The 13,769-nt window shown below is 43.8% G+C and overlaps 1 protein-coding gene across 3 annotated transcripts in view; it reads left to right on the forward strand.

Annotated features, from left to right (window-relative positions):
* The window catches only part of HERC3 (HECT and RLD domain containing E3 ubiquitin protein ligase 3), a 55,625-nt gene that overhangs the window by 39,320 nt on the left and 2,536 nt on the right, over window positions 1-13,769 (forward strand). For 2 of the 3 annotated variants that reach the window (XM_086612301.1, XM_086612299.1), the window contains 9 exons: window positions 1,000-1,023; window positions 1,110-1,199; window positions 2,903-3,073; window positions 3,694-3,837; window positions 5,170-5,336; window positions 6,480-6,546; window positions 8,386-8,468; window positions 11,717-11,900; window positions 12,663-12,765. In XM_086612301.1, the coding sequence (XP_086468427.1) occupies window positions 1,000-1,023; window positions 1,110-1,199; window positions 2,903-3,073; window positions 3,694-3,837; window positions 5,170-5,336; window positions 6,480-6,546; window positions 8,386-8,468; window positions 11,717-11,900; window positions 12,663-12,765 (1,033 nt within the window). The remainder of the gene's footprint in view (window positions 1-999; window positions 1,024-1,109; window positions 1,200-2,902; window positions 3,074-3,693; window positions 3,838-5,169; window positions 5,337-6,479; window positions 6,547-8,385; window positions 8,469-11,716; window positions 11,901-12,662; window positions 12,766-13,769) is intronic. The other variant, XM_086612300.1, reaches the window with a different exon arrangement.

A 13,769-nucleotide genomic window follows, 5' to 3' on the forward strand; every position in this document is an offset into this window, starting at 1 on the left:
CTGGATCCTTTTAATGTAATCGAGACCTCAGGAGCCAAATCCTGTATTCTAAAATTATAATTTTTACCCTTTACTTCTGCTGTTTAGGCAGGTATTGTGAATAATGTAGCCAGTGATCTTAAAATCTTGCTCTGTAAGAGGAGGCAGTGTGACGTTCTGGCTAGGGGACTGAACCAAGACTCAAGAGATGTGGGTTCTATTCCTGGCTCTTCCAGTAACCTGCTGGGTGATCTTGGGTAAGACCCTTCAGCTCTTTTATGCCTCACCTTCTGATCTGTAAGAAAGGAAATAACTAAACTGAGGGCCGTATATGCTGTGTAGGAACTCAGTGAGATTGTTTAATTATAGTAAGGAAAGGAATCCCCAGTGTGATAAAACACTAAATAACGTCTGCCAAGGGATGCTTGCAAGAGTAGAACATGACTGTAGCAAGAACTTTTGTGTGTGTTTTCATGGGCTTTCTAAATGTTGTGTGCTGTGTCCCCTGTCCCCTACGTTCCATCACTTAAATAGTGCTACTCTGTACTTACTTTTAGTGAGCAGAACAATAAAATACTGACTCAAATTTCTGTAACAGTGGTAGTTTAAAATAGTTTAAAACGTATCAGTATGGCTAGTGAGAGGAGTAATTTGCATTGCAGGTGTTGTCTTACATAGTCATGTTGTGGCCGTATGGTCTCTTCTTTCATATGGTCTCTGCCTTTCGAGGTAGTTTTCTTCTTTTTCTTCATAGAGTAATTTTCACCTGTGGCAGGCTAACACAGGCTTCTGTGCCAGTTAGTCCTCTTAGTAATGTTTGATGTTCAAGTTTTGAATTAGACTTGTGCATTTTCTAGACAAGGAAGTTCCCATGCTTTTCTTCAAAAGGAAAAATCTGGGTTGTTGGTCCCAGAGGAGAAAAATTTTCTTTGGATCATCTTTGAACTAGTCCGTCCAAAAAATAAAAGACATAAAATCAAAAGAGTAAAAGATTTTCATATTTCTCTTTTTCCTTCACAGAAAGTAAGACCATCTATCATGCAGGTAAGAAAATAGTTTTTCATGACTCTTATTTAAGGAAGTGCGATGGAAGCTGTAGATAGAAACCAATCTGCCTGCCTTTCTTGCAGGATGCTGTGACACTCTGTTCTTATCCTTTCATCTTTGATGCTCAAGCTAAGACCAAGATGTTGCAGACAGATGCAGAACTACAGATGCAGGTAATCCTTCTCTCTCCTGATTTTCCTGCCCCATTTCTTTTTGTCTGCCTTTTGTATTGGTGCCTGCAAGGAAAGGTGTTCACTGTGAGTTAGTGTGTGCAGCACTTCATTGTTTCCATGATACAGGAGAGCAGAGTAGCTGGGGAACTTCTTTTCCCTGGTTATTGCAGAGGCAGAGCTTGTCTTTTGCTTCAAAATGTTTGGTAATATCAGAACTGCCAGATGTGCATGTGATGCAAATTTGAACTATATAGGAAAGGAGTACTTATGTATTTATGATAGTCCAAGGATAAGTAAGGCGAGGTCCCTGTTAGAGGAGCTGTAAGGCATGAAAAGTAGACAAGCTTTGAGTGGTTGTCAGAAGCAAGCATTGAGGACTAACTCCTGACACTGTTCCTGGTTGCAGCAGCTCACCCACCCATTTGCAGTGAGCGGTGCAGACCTGAAGCTCTCTAGGAGCATGTTCCCTGCGGGCGTTCGGCTCCAGCACCCTTACCCTGTAGATGGCAGCCAAGGCAGCTCACAGCCAGGCTGTGACAAGGACAGCTGACCTCTGTGCCAGTATAAACCTCCCAGTGCCAGGCTTCACTCATGCAGGTGACTCCTGAGAGGGTCAAATCATTGGGCAGTGATCCCTCATCCAGTGCAGCTGGGGTCTGGGACTAGTCCCGTCCTCTGCCAAACGAGTTTGAGGTCCTTGGTTGTCAGGTTTCTTCAGGGTGGAAAACTGTCATCACAGTTACTCGTGGCCATGGTGCTGGTTCCATGTAATATCCCCCTCTCAGCTTTTCTATGGCCGCTTGAACACATAGCCTGCAGAAAGGCAGAGGAGGCTCGGCCTTCACTCAGAAGGTGGAGTCACCTTCTCCTGCTTTCATTTTGTCACCCTCTTGCATATATCTTCAGCTGCCCAGTCTGTGAGCAGTGTGCTGCTTGAGGAGGGTATCTACCTTATCGTGGCAGGACAGCAAACTGGTAAAGGTTTTGTTGCCCTGAGAGACAGGATCTTTGTGAAGACAACCACTTAGAGACCAAACAACCAGTACTTCTGCGAGTGCTGGAATGGAGGAAGCCTGGTTTCCAATGGATTTCTGCCTCAGGTTTAACTGACTTTTAAACTGAATTTACAAGTGTGAATTTGCCATTTACTATGGACAGTGCACGAGAGTGAATATACTATGTGTGGTCAAAGCTTTGACTGGACTTTGTGCCCTACCCGGCTCCAGAAAATCCCTGTAGATGAGAGCTTTGAGTGGTATGTGATGGGTTCCCTGGTGCCTTGCCAGGGGTGGTTGTCAACTGGCTCCTCTCTTGGTGTATCAGTAACACTGCTTTCCCTTGTGGACTCTCTGACTCTTATCAGGGTGTGTTCACACTGAGTTTCTTGACTCAATAAGGCATGAATAAAGCCTCTTTTCCCCACTCACCTGTCTAATGTCAAAAAATGTTCCGGAATTTGATCTCTCTGTTGCTTAAATTTGGTGAATCGATCAGTGAACTTGAAAGGTGTTGGTGTGGGAAATGGGAGGGGGACAGGTAGGCATATAGGCACATGCAGTTGTACAGGGTGAGCACATAATCGTTGAAATCAAACTAAAAGAGTAAGGAAGAAAGGAACTCCGGGCATATAGTTGTTAACTGTTTTCCTTCCATAGGAAGAAAGGAGCTGAACAGCGGCTGGTTTTCACCCCTCTTATTTACAGGTTGCAATAAATGGTGCAAATTTACAGAACGTCTTCATGCTTCTCACCCTGGAGCCTCTGCTGGCCAGAAGCCCTTTCCTGGTACTTCATGTTCGCAGGAGTAACTTAGTTGGTGATGCTTTAAGGGAGTTGAGCATCCATTCAGACATTGATTTGAAAAAACCTCTTAAAGTGAGTATTCCCTGCACCTTTAGCACCCTCTCATCCAGCCAACACTTCTGCAGCCTTTCAGCTGTTCACATTACCGCTTCACTGGTGTATAGTGTCTTCTCCATAGGTACAGCACATAGGGATGCTTGATCTAATCAGTGTGAGAGTTGAATCTTTCTCCTCTCTGACTCCTGAAGTGTTTTAGCAGTGGACAGTTTACAAGAAGGAGGTTTACTCTCTTTTCCTTATGTCTGCTGTATAAGGGGCAGGGGAGGAAACAATTCTGTATTATGCAGTCTCTATTTTGCTCTTCTGTGGGAACAGGCCACTTAAAATAGGACATGTTTTGTCTCTGAGCTTGCTGCGAAATTCAGCAGCTGCCGTCATGTTGCTGCTTTGGTTGTTGGGAGGACAGGTGATTATTTATGATTTGCGTAAGGAGTTAAACATTTTCAAAAGATGTGATTTGCCACGCCCTGTTCCCTTTCCCTCCCTGCAAGCAGAGCGCTGAAACATGCTCATGGGTTGCAGTGAGTTTGGGCATGTTAGACAAATTGCTTTGTGTGGCTCCCAGTTAGAAAGAGGTCTGATTCTCACAGTCTCGGCTCTGCATCCCTGTTGCTGACCTGCTTTTTCTACAGGTCATCTTTGATGGTGAGGAAGCAGTTGACGCTGGAGGAGTGACAAAGGAATTTTTCCTCCTGTTGTTAAAAGAACTCCTCAACCCCATCTATGGCATGTTCACTTACTACCCAGAGTCAAACCTGCTGTGGTTTTCAGATACGGTGAGCCCTTGCCTGCTATACACGTAGGCTGAAATAATATGCTGCATTTGAATGACAAGAAAGTTAGTGGCAAACTATGGGAAAGAAATGATCTTCCCCTCATTTTCCACCCACAATATATTGTGAGCTCTATTTTCAGTCAGTGTAAATTAGTATAGGTCCATTAACTTTAGTAGAACGGTGATGATTGTGCCTGTTAAGGAGTTGGCTTTATTTTTATCTTTATTGTTATCCCATAATAAAACTTGTATTAAGTATCAGATGACAGTTAATAGAACTCTTATTATCATAAATGTGATAATCATGTGCTATTTTACTGAACCAGGCTTAGGTCATAATGGCATTAGAATTCTGCGCTTCCCTTGCTGTTCACATAATTGCAACCAATCCACTTAGTCATGCATCACTATCACCTCCAGGGTCTAAATTTGTTAATGCTTTGTGTGAGGAAGCTCTTAAACAGCAAGAAACACAGTTTGTAGTGAAAGTGGGTTGGTTTTGGAAGGGGATGGAGTGCAAGTTCTGTACCCATCAGATAGCAGCATGCTGGAGGTGGTGCTTTATGTCCTTTTCTCTTCACCTTCCTAGGTAACGAGATGGGAAATGTTGCCAGCCTTCCCTTAAGGCATAGCTGCCCTGGTGGGGTTCTTAAATTTATTAATTACACTTTACAAGGAAGGACGTTACATGGTCTTTTGTAACTTGGAAACAGTGTGACAGAGCAATTACTCCTCATGTTAATGCTATAAAAACAACCACTTTTTGACACTAAGAGTAGTGACAGTGTAAGCACTGAAAATGAGTCATGTATTTACAAGATTTAACAAATATAGGCAGCCAGTCTGTGACTGACCACACCAGTGTGAGGGTGAATACGTGAAGGAATGAAGGTCAGTATACCAACACCTCTGTTGGTATATTTGCCTGGGTGGCACTGTGGTTATACATGAGCTTTTAATAGACAGTAGGACGGGTGAGAGGGAGAGAATTGTTAACACATTTTCTTGCAGTACGTGGCAAATGTGGAAGCTTCGTTAGTGTCTAAATGCAGAGGTATGTAAAAAGGAAATAAAAGGCAGATAAGGTGGAAAACAGCTGTTGCTGTTTCCACAGCTAATCATGACTTACAAAAGTAATAGGGCTTGGGTTTTGAATCTTCATTTCTATGCAACACGCCAGCAAGGAATTCACAACCACACTGGGACCCGATAGGAACTCTCTGATTTTGGCACAGTTGGAAAAGGGGTTGTCTTCTTAGTGCATGGGAGGAAGGGTGCTGTGCATTGCACCAGTGATGGTGTGTCTCATCAGAATTTCTCTGTGGTTTTGCAGTGTTTTGTAGAACACAACTGGTTTCACTTGATTGGCATCATATGCGGTCTTGCAATATACAACTTCACAGTGGTAGACCTTCATTTTCCCTTGGCTCTGTACAAAAAACTCTTGAATGTGAAGCCCTGCCTAGAGGATTTGAAGGAGCTGTCCCCTACGGAAGGAAGGTATGAAAACCAAAGTCTGTAGCCTTTCTGGAAAGAGAGACCATCCAACTGAGAACAAGAAATGCCGAATTGGGTAAAAGCTATTCAGTAAAACAACTCCTGATCCTTTTGAGTGACTGATGGGAGGCTGTGATCCTAGCAAAGTACATAAGCTGATGGTGAATTTCATGTAAGACTTCTCCTCTCTCACAGGCTATCAGATCCATCTGCTTAGGCTCTAGCCTCTGTACCCACCTTCCTGACCCCCAGAAACTGGATATCAACACAGCCAAAAGATACCAACCACACTCCCTTGAAAACAGGGAGTGGAGTCCTGTCCCTCTGCTGTATGATTGCCTGTGTGATCCCAGATCCTAGCCTCAGTCTTTGCCTTTAAGCCAGGCTTGGGTTAGCAAGCAGATCTGCTGCATGTCTCATGACGTAGCCCAGGGTGGGAACTGTCCCATCTCTAAACTGGTATAACTGACCTCCTCCCATGCCAGAAAGAAGGAAGTTGGAGTGAAGGAATAACTTTTTTCTGAATGGCATATTGAATCTTTTCTGCCTAATTGCATGGGGATATTGGTTCTCTCTGACACTTGAGAGGTTAAGATCCCACTGTGTGGCTGTTGTCGTTTTTTATTTCTTCTAAGTTACTGTCTAATTTATCTGCACAAAGTGACAGCTGTGTATAACAATAATGAGGTAAAATGGCAGGAAGACAGCAGCAGGATTTTGAGGGATAGGAGAAAAATATTTACTATATTATGGGGATACAGTTATAATCCACCACCCTCTCTTCCTCCACTCCCTCAAACCTTTGTGTGGTGATGGCATAAATATCTAGCAGTCCTTAAGAACTAGAGTGTAATTCTATTCGAAGGCCAGGATCATTAAAGGGCATCCATGTACTAGGTAGGTGTGGACTATGTTGATAATTTGTGTGGACTGGCATCTATCCTGCTTCTAACAAAGCATCTCTGTATTTGAGGTGTATTTCTTTCTTACCCCTTCAGGTGACTCAGATGTTCTCTCTCTTATAGTCCTATTACTCAGATGTATGATACTGTTTACTTTTGCTGAATTTCTTTTCCCCTTTAAATGTATGGCTTTTGGAATATCTGATTTTATTTTTTCTGATTTCTTTCCCTACCTGTTATGTAGGAGTCTTCAGCAACTTTTAGATTACCCTGGGGAAGATGTAGAAGAGGCATTCTGCTTGAATTTTACAGTAAGACACATTTAACATATCAGCTCTGTGATTGTTATGGTACAGTTGAAGCCCACCTACTTATTCGTGTGTATGATAGTTTATTCCAAACTATGCCTGTAGCACATACCCCATGTTAATGTTAAAATGTTAAAATTCTTTGTTGTCAACTCTCTTATTCTTTTGTATGCAATCATGAAAACTGAGCTAGTAAGTAGATTAAGCAGAGTTGTTTTCAAAATGGCCTTGTTGTCACTGTGGCATGTGACTTAAAAGCCAGTGGCCAACTTCTCACGCTAGACAGTGAGAAGTAGATTCCTAAATCCTCTTGAAAATATGGAAGTTAGGTTTTGACATCACTAGGCCAATTCTTGAAATGCTAACACAATTTAGAATTTTCCTTGCTGTCATAGTATTGATACTTTTTAACTTAAAAATTTCTAGTGAGTGTACTCAGTCAGGCTTTCTTGGAAACAAAATACGGGAGGCTATCGCCGGGAGATATGCTAAGATAGTCAACTTTCCTGTGCTACTATGGCAATAAAAGATTTTTTTTCTAGCTAGTAACTTCGGTGCAATAGTTTCTATTACACAGTGAAGATTTCCCAAAATTAAGAGTTCGATTTTGATGTACGTTGGAGTATCAGGTATGTCCCTCAACATGTGCAAACATTTAGAACCCCATCAAGAGATACGGCATCGTTATTCTCCAAGCTATATTTTCCTCTGACTCAGGCAGGATAAAGACTTCCATGTTTCAGTGTCTTTGCTTCAAAGTCCTGATGCTCTAACAGCTTGTGAGCGATGGGTTTATCTTGAGCTTGATCTGGGTTCTTGACTCTTTTGTACTGGCCCTGCCTGGGCTAAAAAACAAGGTACCAGGAAACTGCTACACACTGTGAAGAAAATCCTTGCGGAGCTGCCAGTGTGTTGTCCCATTTCCTTGTTTCATAAATGAGAGCACATAAAGTCTCTTGGATTAAACTTACCTCTGGAGTGAGTCAGACCTGGGTCTGACCGTGTCTCATGCAGGTCAGAGCTGCAGTTCAGGATGAGGTAGTGAAGCCATAATGATGATAATGCAGGCTGTGTAAAAAAACCCAAACAAACCCACAACAAAAAAAACCACAAAACCACACCTTTGAGGTAACACGTGAGATTTTTCCCCAAATTCTCTTTTCACACAAAGAGGAATTCTTACTCTCTTTCTTGCAGTATATACTGTGTAATGTGTAAAGACATACAGATATATGTGCTAAAACTCTGAAATTAATAAATAACTGATATCCCAAACCTTGAAATTAATAACTCATCTTGCATGTCAAAATGCCTCTTTTGTGTATGGCAACTTGAAAATTGACCCTTTTGCACTTTTTCCACGAGACCAATTTTGTATGTACAGAATATGTGTCTGTACTGGTGCTGTCCTACGCCAGGCAAAGCAGGAAGCTGTCTGTGGTCATGCCATCTTGCAGTGAGAGCAGATGAATGAACCTGCTGAGCTTCTGTTATTAAAAAAGGAGTGCTTTTTATTGCTAGCGCATGTGGGCTTAGTTAAATACAGTTTCTTAGTTGTCAGTCTCAGGTTTTTCACAGGAAATTTATGTAAAAGAATAGCTTGTTTTCCTTTCTGAGTTTGCTTTTGGACTTAATAGCAGTCCTACAGCAAATGTAAATGATGGAAGGTGGTGAAGCACACAGGGCATTTGGAGCAGAGAAAAAAATGTTCTGCATATACGCTTCTCTCTGGCCCACCCTTCGCATGTCAGTCGTCAGCTGTGAAAGAGAACTCTGTATTTTTCTGCAGGCATATGGCCTGAAAAGTACTTCTGGTAAAATTAGTTTTCTGATTTTGTATAGATCTGCAGGGAAAGCTATGGCGTGACAGAGCAGAAGAATCTGATTGAAGATGGAGATAAAATTCTGGTGCAGAAGGACAATAGGTGAGTGGGGCATATGTGGGGATGGAGTCATACGTGTGGTGAAGTCAGGTGCAATGGCACAGAAAACTTGGCTGAGGTGAAATGTGGGAGAGAATTAGAAGTCACTGCGCACAAATTGTGAGCCCAGTTGTTGAAAAGTTACTGGGTGCCACTGGCGCTTAAAGCATTGTTTGGAAAATGTTCCATGCCCTTATGGATGGACGTCTTCCCTATAAAGGCCTTCATATAGAGCCTTGGCAGTTTTCTCATGGTAAATAGAGATTGTAATGTGATTTTAGCCCTTGAAGGTTCATCTTTCTGATGGTTTAGAGAGGGAACTGTATGTGACCAACAAAACCAAGCTTGGCAAACTTTTTTATACTGCTAACTCTGGAGCCAAAAACACTTTCCCTTGAGTATGCCTGATAGAGGACCACCATCCCTGATTAAGAGCCATAAGGCCCTACTGTACATAGATTCCTTTCTGTTTGACTGACCACCTGAGAGTTATTACTAGCACAGCTACCATTCCCGCCCCCCTCTTTTTTTTTCCAGCTGCTGAACTATTTTCTTCTCATAATCCTGTAATTGGATTTCTACAAATGCCTTTATTACTTGAAGCAGCATTCACATTCTTTCTCTGCTGGCAAAACAGTGTGATCCAGTGACTAGTCAGCAGCATGGTTAGGGGCTTGTGCTGGGATTGCTGAAGACCTCGCTGGCAAGCCTGGAGATGAAGTCATTTGCTATTAATCTGATTATTTACAAGGGTTCTGATTGTGTCTAAAGCCATTGCTGTAACAAAAGCCTCATCTGTATTACCTCCTTACTTCACTACTGCCCAAAAGAGTGCAATTTTACAGCTAAATAGCTGCCTCCATGCAGAGCCCACGTGGAGATGGAGCAGTGTAAGTCTGTCTCCCTGCAAAGAGAAGATGGGTTTCAGGTAAATAGAGGAGAGTTTAATCTAAACTTGTGACAGTGAAGTGAAGATGAAAATGCCAGTGACAGTCCCCTTTAGGATTTTAGGCCAGGCATGTACATTCAAAAGGAAAATGGCCGTTTTTCTACTGTGTGCCACACTGGCCTAGGGGGAGGAATAAAGATTTTAGCGAAACGAATGTTTGGGAAGAGCACCCACATTAGCTCCTGCAACTGTTTAGGCAACAAGAGAAGAAGATCCTTAAGGAGAGAGGCTAGTGTGTAGCTCCACCAGCTTAACACATTCCAAAATGCAATTGCTTTGTCTTGACCAGAGTTTTGAACTCAAGTTAACCTCTAAATCCAAGTCTAGACATGGCTGTCAATCCATCCACCTTACACTGCTTAATGACTTCCTCCACCCCTACATTTAGAGGCCAGGGACCAATTTGCTGCCCTTCTGGCCTGAATAGTTTGCTGTGTGCATGTCTTTGGGCACTGCCTTTCCTGCTTGAGGAAAGCTCACTGGGAACTGAAGAATGCACAGGATTGCTTTGGCTGAAAAATGCCAAATAGGAAATGCCTGCCTTTTCCTTTTCTCCCTTGGAGTTTATATTGGGTGTCACAACATAAAATGTTCTTGATAAAGGGTTCATGACCGTAACAGCCAGAGAGGTATTAAGCAACAGTTAAGTGCTTAATCAGCTTGGATTTCTCTAATGCTCAGGTGACTGTCAGGAAAATGACAATAAAACAAATGTGCTGGAAAATAACTCCCCCTTCACTATGTGATTTCTTATTCCAGATTTTCATATTTGTCAGTCTGCTTCCTTATTTTTCTTTTTTACTTTCTCACCCATCCCTTGCTGCTTGTACATAGCATATGCATTGAGAATTCCTCCACGAAAAGGTCAAAATATTTCTTTCAATTGTGACCTCCTTACCTAGAGATTGAGATACTGAATTCTGTGGTGTTCCCTTATCTGATTATCCTCTGAGTGCAAGTGCTGAGCTGCTCTCGAATGTCAGGCAAAAATGATGCCTCCACCCACAGAGAATAGTTTCGTGTCCCAGTTTGCTGTGTTGGCTGGTGCATTGTCGTCAGATGTGGAAAAAAAGAAAAAGGGGAAATATTTTAAGTCACTGCATGAATAAAGTTCTAGTGTTGCACTTGGATCACGGTGCTTTGCAAATAGGAAAGAGAGTAGAATAAAGATGCTTAACCTCCTAACAAAATCCAGAGACAGGGTTTGGCCAGGGTCAGCCACAACTTTCTTGCCGATGACTACAGGCTGGTGTTTTTATGCTGTTCTTGGGAACCCTTGAAGCAAAACAGGGTTGTCATTCTGAGAGGAGTCATTCTCTTTGCCACGTACTCCAAACGTGCACAAGTCCTGTGTTAATTTAAACAGAGTGTGAAGGCTGAAGAGGAGGTTTCCTAAGCCTCTTTTCTTGCCCGGTAGTAAGGAGTGTTTCTTGATTTCGTTCAGTTGCTTTCTTTTTAGGGCCAGGAGGGGGGGAATTTGCCATGCAGTTTCAGATCAAGGCTTTTCAGAGCAGGATTTCCTCTGTCTGCCTCTAGGCTACAGCTTTGGCTTTGAAAGTGCTGAACCACTGGCAAGACTTGTCGGGCTCTGAGTCAGCAGCAGCTGCCTCTGAGAATTCACATGGTGCATAACTAGGGCTCTGTGAGGCTCTTGGTTTTGGAAGTGGTAGCCTTCTGGGCACTGTCTGTTTGATTTGGTTCCCTCTCCCCAGCAGACCCACTTGCTTGCAGCACCCTGTCAGTCTGAGGTCAGTGCAGGTGGGCACAGAGCCCTGTGCTGAGTAACCCCGGACACCTTCGGACTGAGAAGAGCAGCAGGTTGTTTTCTGGACTTGCTAAACGTAGCGTTGCAGGAGTTGGGCCAGGGGATGGACATATTCCTCTGGTGACTGAATCCTGATGTTTGCTGAACACAACCTCTGTGCAGCCATGGGTTCCATGAGGAACAGGGCTCTGTTTCCGACACCCAGCACTTGGTGTCACCCTGGCTCCCTCCTGGCCCCACGGGCAGCTGGATGCAAGGCCACTTGGGTTTATTGATAGTATAGATCCTGGGCTGATGGGGGACCTCCCATGTTGCCACTGCCGGGAAACAAGCAGACACATGGTGGTACTTGTTGCCTAATACTTTGTCTGTGTTGCAGTGACTCAGCTTAGTGAGAGGAGGGCAGTGGTTTGAACCTGTTGGAGACTTATGTTTGCAAGACACATTACAGGCAGGAACAGGAAAACCTAGCAGTGCAGCTGCTCGGGCATATGATTAAAAGTGTTTTCCTTTGCCTGCTCTCTCTCAATGCACTAGGGAAGAATTTGTTGAAGCCTACGTAAATTACATCTTCAACCTCTCCATCCATGAGTGGTATACGGCCTTTTCGACTGGCTTCCTGAAAGTGTGTGGTGGGAAAGTCCTGGAACTCTTCCAGCCCACAGAGCTCAGGGCCATGATAGTTGGAAACAGTAACTACAACTGGGAGGAACTGGAGGAGGTAAAGCTTCTCTCTTGTCGTGTTTTTCTTCTTTTTCACAAGTACCAGGATTGCACAATTGTATGAGGTGGGCACTAGCCTGGGATGTGAGATGTGATGAGCCACGGATGTCTTTTTTTTTTTTATGTTCCTTGTGCACCTTGCCGTCATTCACACAAAGAGTTTCTTACTGGGCTGTCCTGCTACTGATAAAGCTCAGGGAGGAAATTCAGGATGGGAAAGGAGAGGGGAGAAAGACTTCCATCTCCTGTTTTTAGGGGTGAAACCTAAGACTGAAAGGAAGAGACAAAGTCAGGGTCTTCACTGACAGTAGAACTCATTCCACTGCACAAGGGCAAAAAGTACATGGCCAAGAGCTCAAAGGGGAGTCTGGACATAAAGCAGGAGTTGCATCCTTTCAAAATGCATAGACCAGCAAGTTACTTGCTCTATGTCAGCCTCAGCAGTAAAAGTGGCTTTGCAATGCAGAACACGTGATCTTGTTCAGGAGTCCAGGCTGTGAACAGGTACTCCAGGATTCCTCGTGACACATGTAATTAGCTGAATAGCTGGAAGCCTAATGCCTGCCTTCCACACATTGCTAGGAGAACCCTTTGCTGGGTCTTTGAGCCATGCTATTGCCCATGACGCATCCTGTGCTCCATTTCATAACTGTCAGACATTGATCTGATGTCAGATACCAGAAGAGATCAGGTCTGGTTTCTGTTTAGTCATTGCTTTCTAGTGCCAGATGAGATGATGTGCCTTTTTGGTTTTTAATAGAGCGCTGTCTATAAAGGAGACTACACTGCGACGCACCCAACCGTGAGAATGTTTTGGGAAACCTTCCATGCATTTCCCTTGGAAAAGAAGAAGAAATTTCTCTGTAAGTATCTTGCAGTGGTGCAGAGCGTTCCCTGAAATTGAAGACTCGGGTGGGAGCATCTGCAGAACTCCAGGGTTATGGCACATTGCATTAAGTGCTAGAAGATGATCCAGCATGAACGACTGTCCGCTGAGTTATCTACTAGTCAGATAATCTGTCTTCTCCCCTCTCTTGGTTTCTTTGTGTTCATTTTTACCTTCAAAACCACTGGGTGATATCTGCAGTGCAAGATCCAATGCAATCTCTCACAAGGGAGCGCAGTGTCTGTCCGTTCACATGGCCAGGACGAGAATTCATAGCAGTCCCCTGTGTCCATATTTAACCTGCTTCGTCCTTCTGCAAGCTGAGCTTTCAGGCATTGCAGCACTCATTTTTAAGGGCAACAGGGCAATTGTAGGGTGACAGCTGAGTGGAGAAGCTATTGTAAAATGTGGCAGGAAAACAAGAGTACATATTGGTGTGACTGGGTAGCAGATACCTCCCCTCCTGATGGTCCTCTCCTTGTGCTGGTATGGTGGGTGGTGTGCTGAATCAATCCTGCGGAAGTGGCTTTGGGAAGTGCATGTCCGTGTGTGTTGCATCAAGTGTCCCAGCCACCTACAGATCTGAGCTGCTGTGCGGGAATCACTTTATTTGGGGACAAAAATGGAGATGAGGAGAAATACATGGTTTTAAGGGCAGGTGATTCTGGGTTCGTTGCCACAGCCAGCAACTTTTTCCTCCCTTGGGAGTCCTGATGGATTCTGAGTTGACTACGAGCCAACAGTGTGCCCCTGCTGCAAAGAAGGTGAATGGTATCATGGGCTCCATTATGAGGGGTGTTGCCAGCACATTGAGGTGGGTGATTTTTCACCTCTTCCTGGAGTGCTGTGACCAGTTCTGGCCCAGTATAAAAGTGAGACATGGACATACTGGAGAGAGACCAGCTTCTAAGATGCCTGGGGAACTGGAGCATCTCTCCTATGAGGAAAGGCTGCATGAGTTGGCACTGTTCAGCCTGGAGA

This window comes from Tauraco erythrolophus, chromosome 5 (genome assembly GCF_009769465.1).
Source record: "Tauraco erythrolophus isolate bTauEry1 chromosome 5, bTauEry1.pri, whole genome shotgun sequence".
Taxonomy (NCBI): domain Eukaryota; kingdom Metazoa; phylum Chordata; class Aves; order Musophagiformes; family Musophagidae; genus Tauraco; species Tauraco erythrolophus.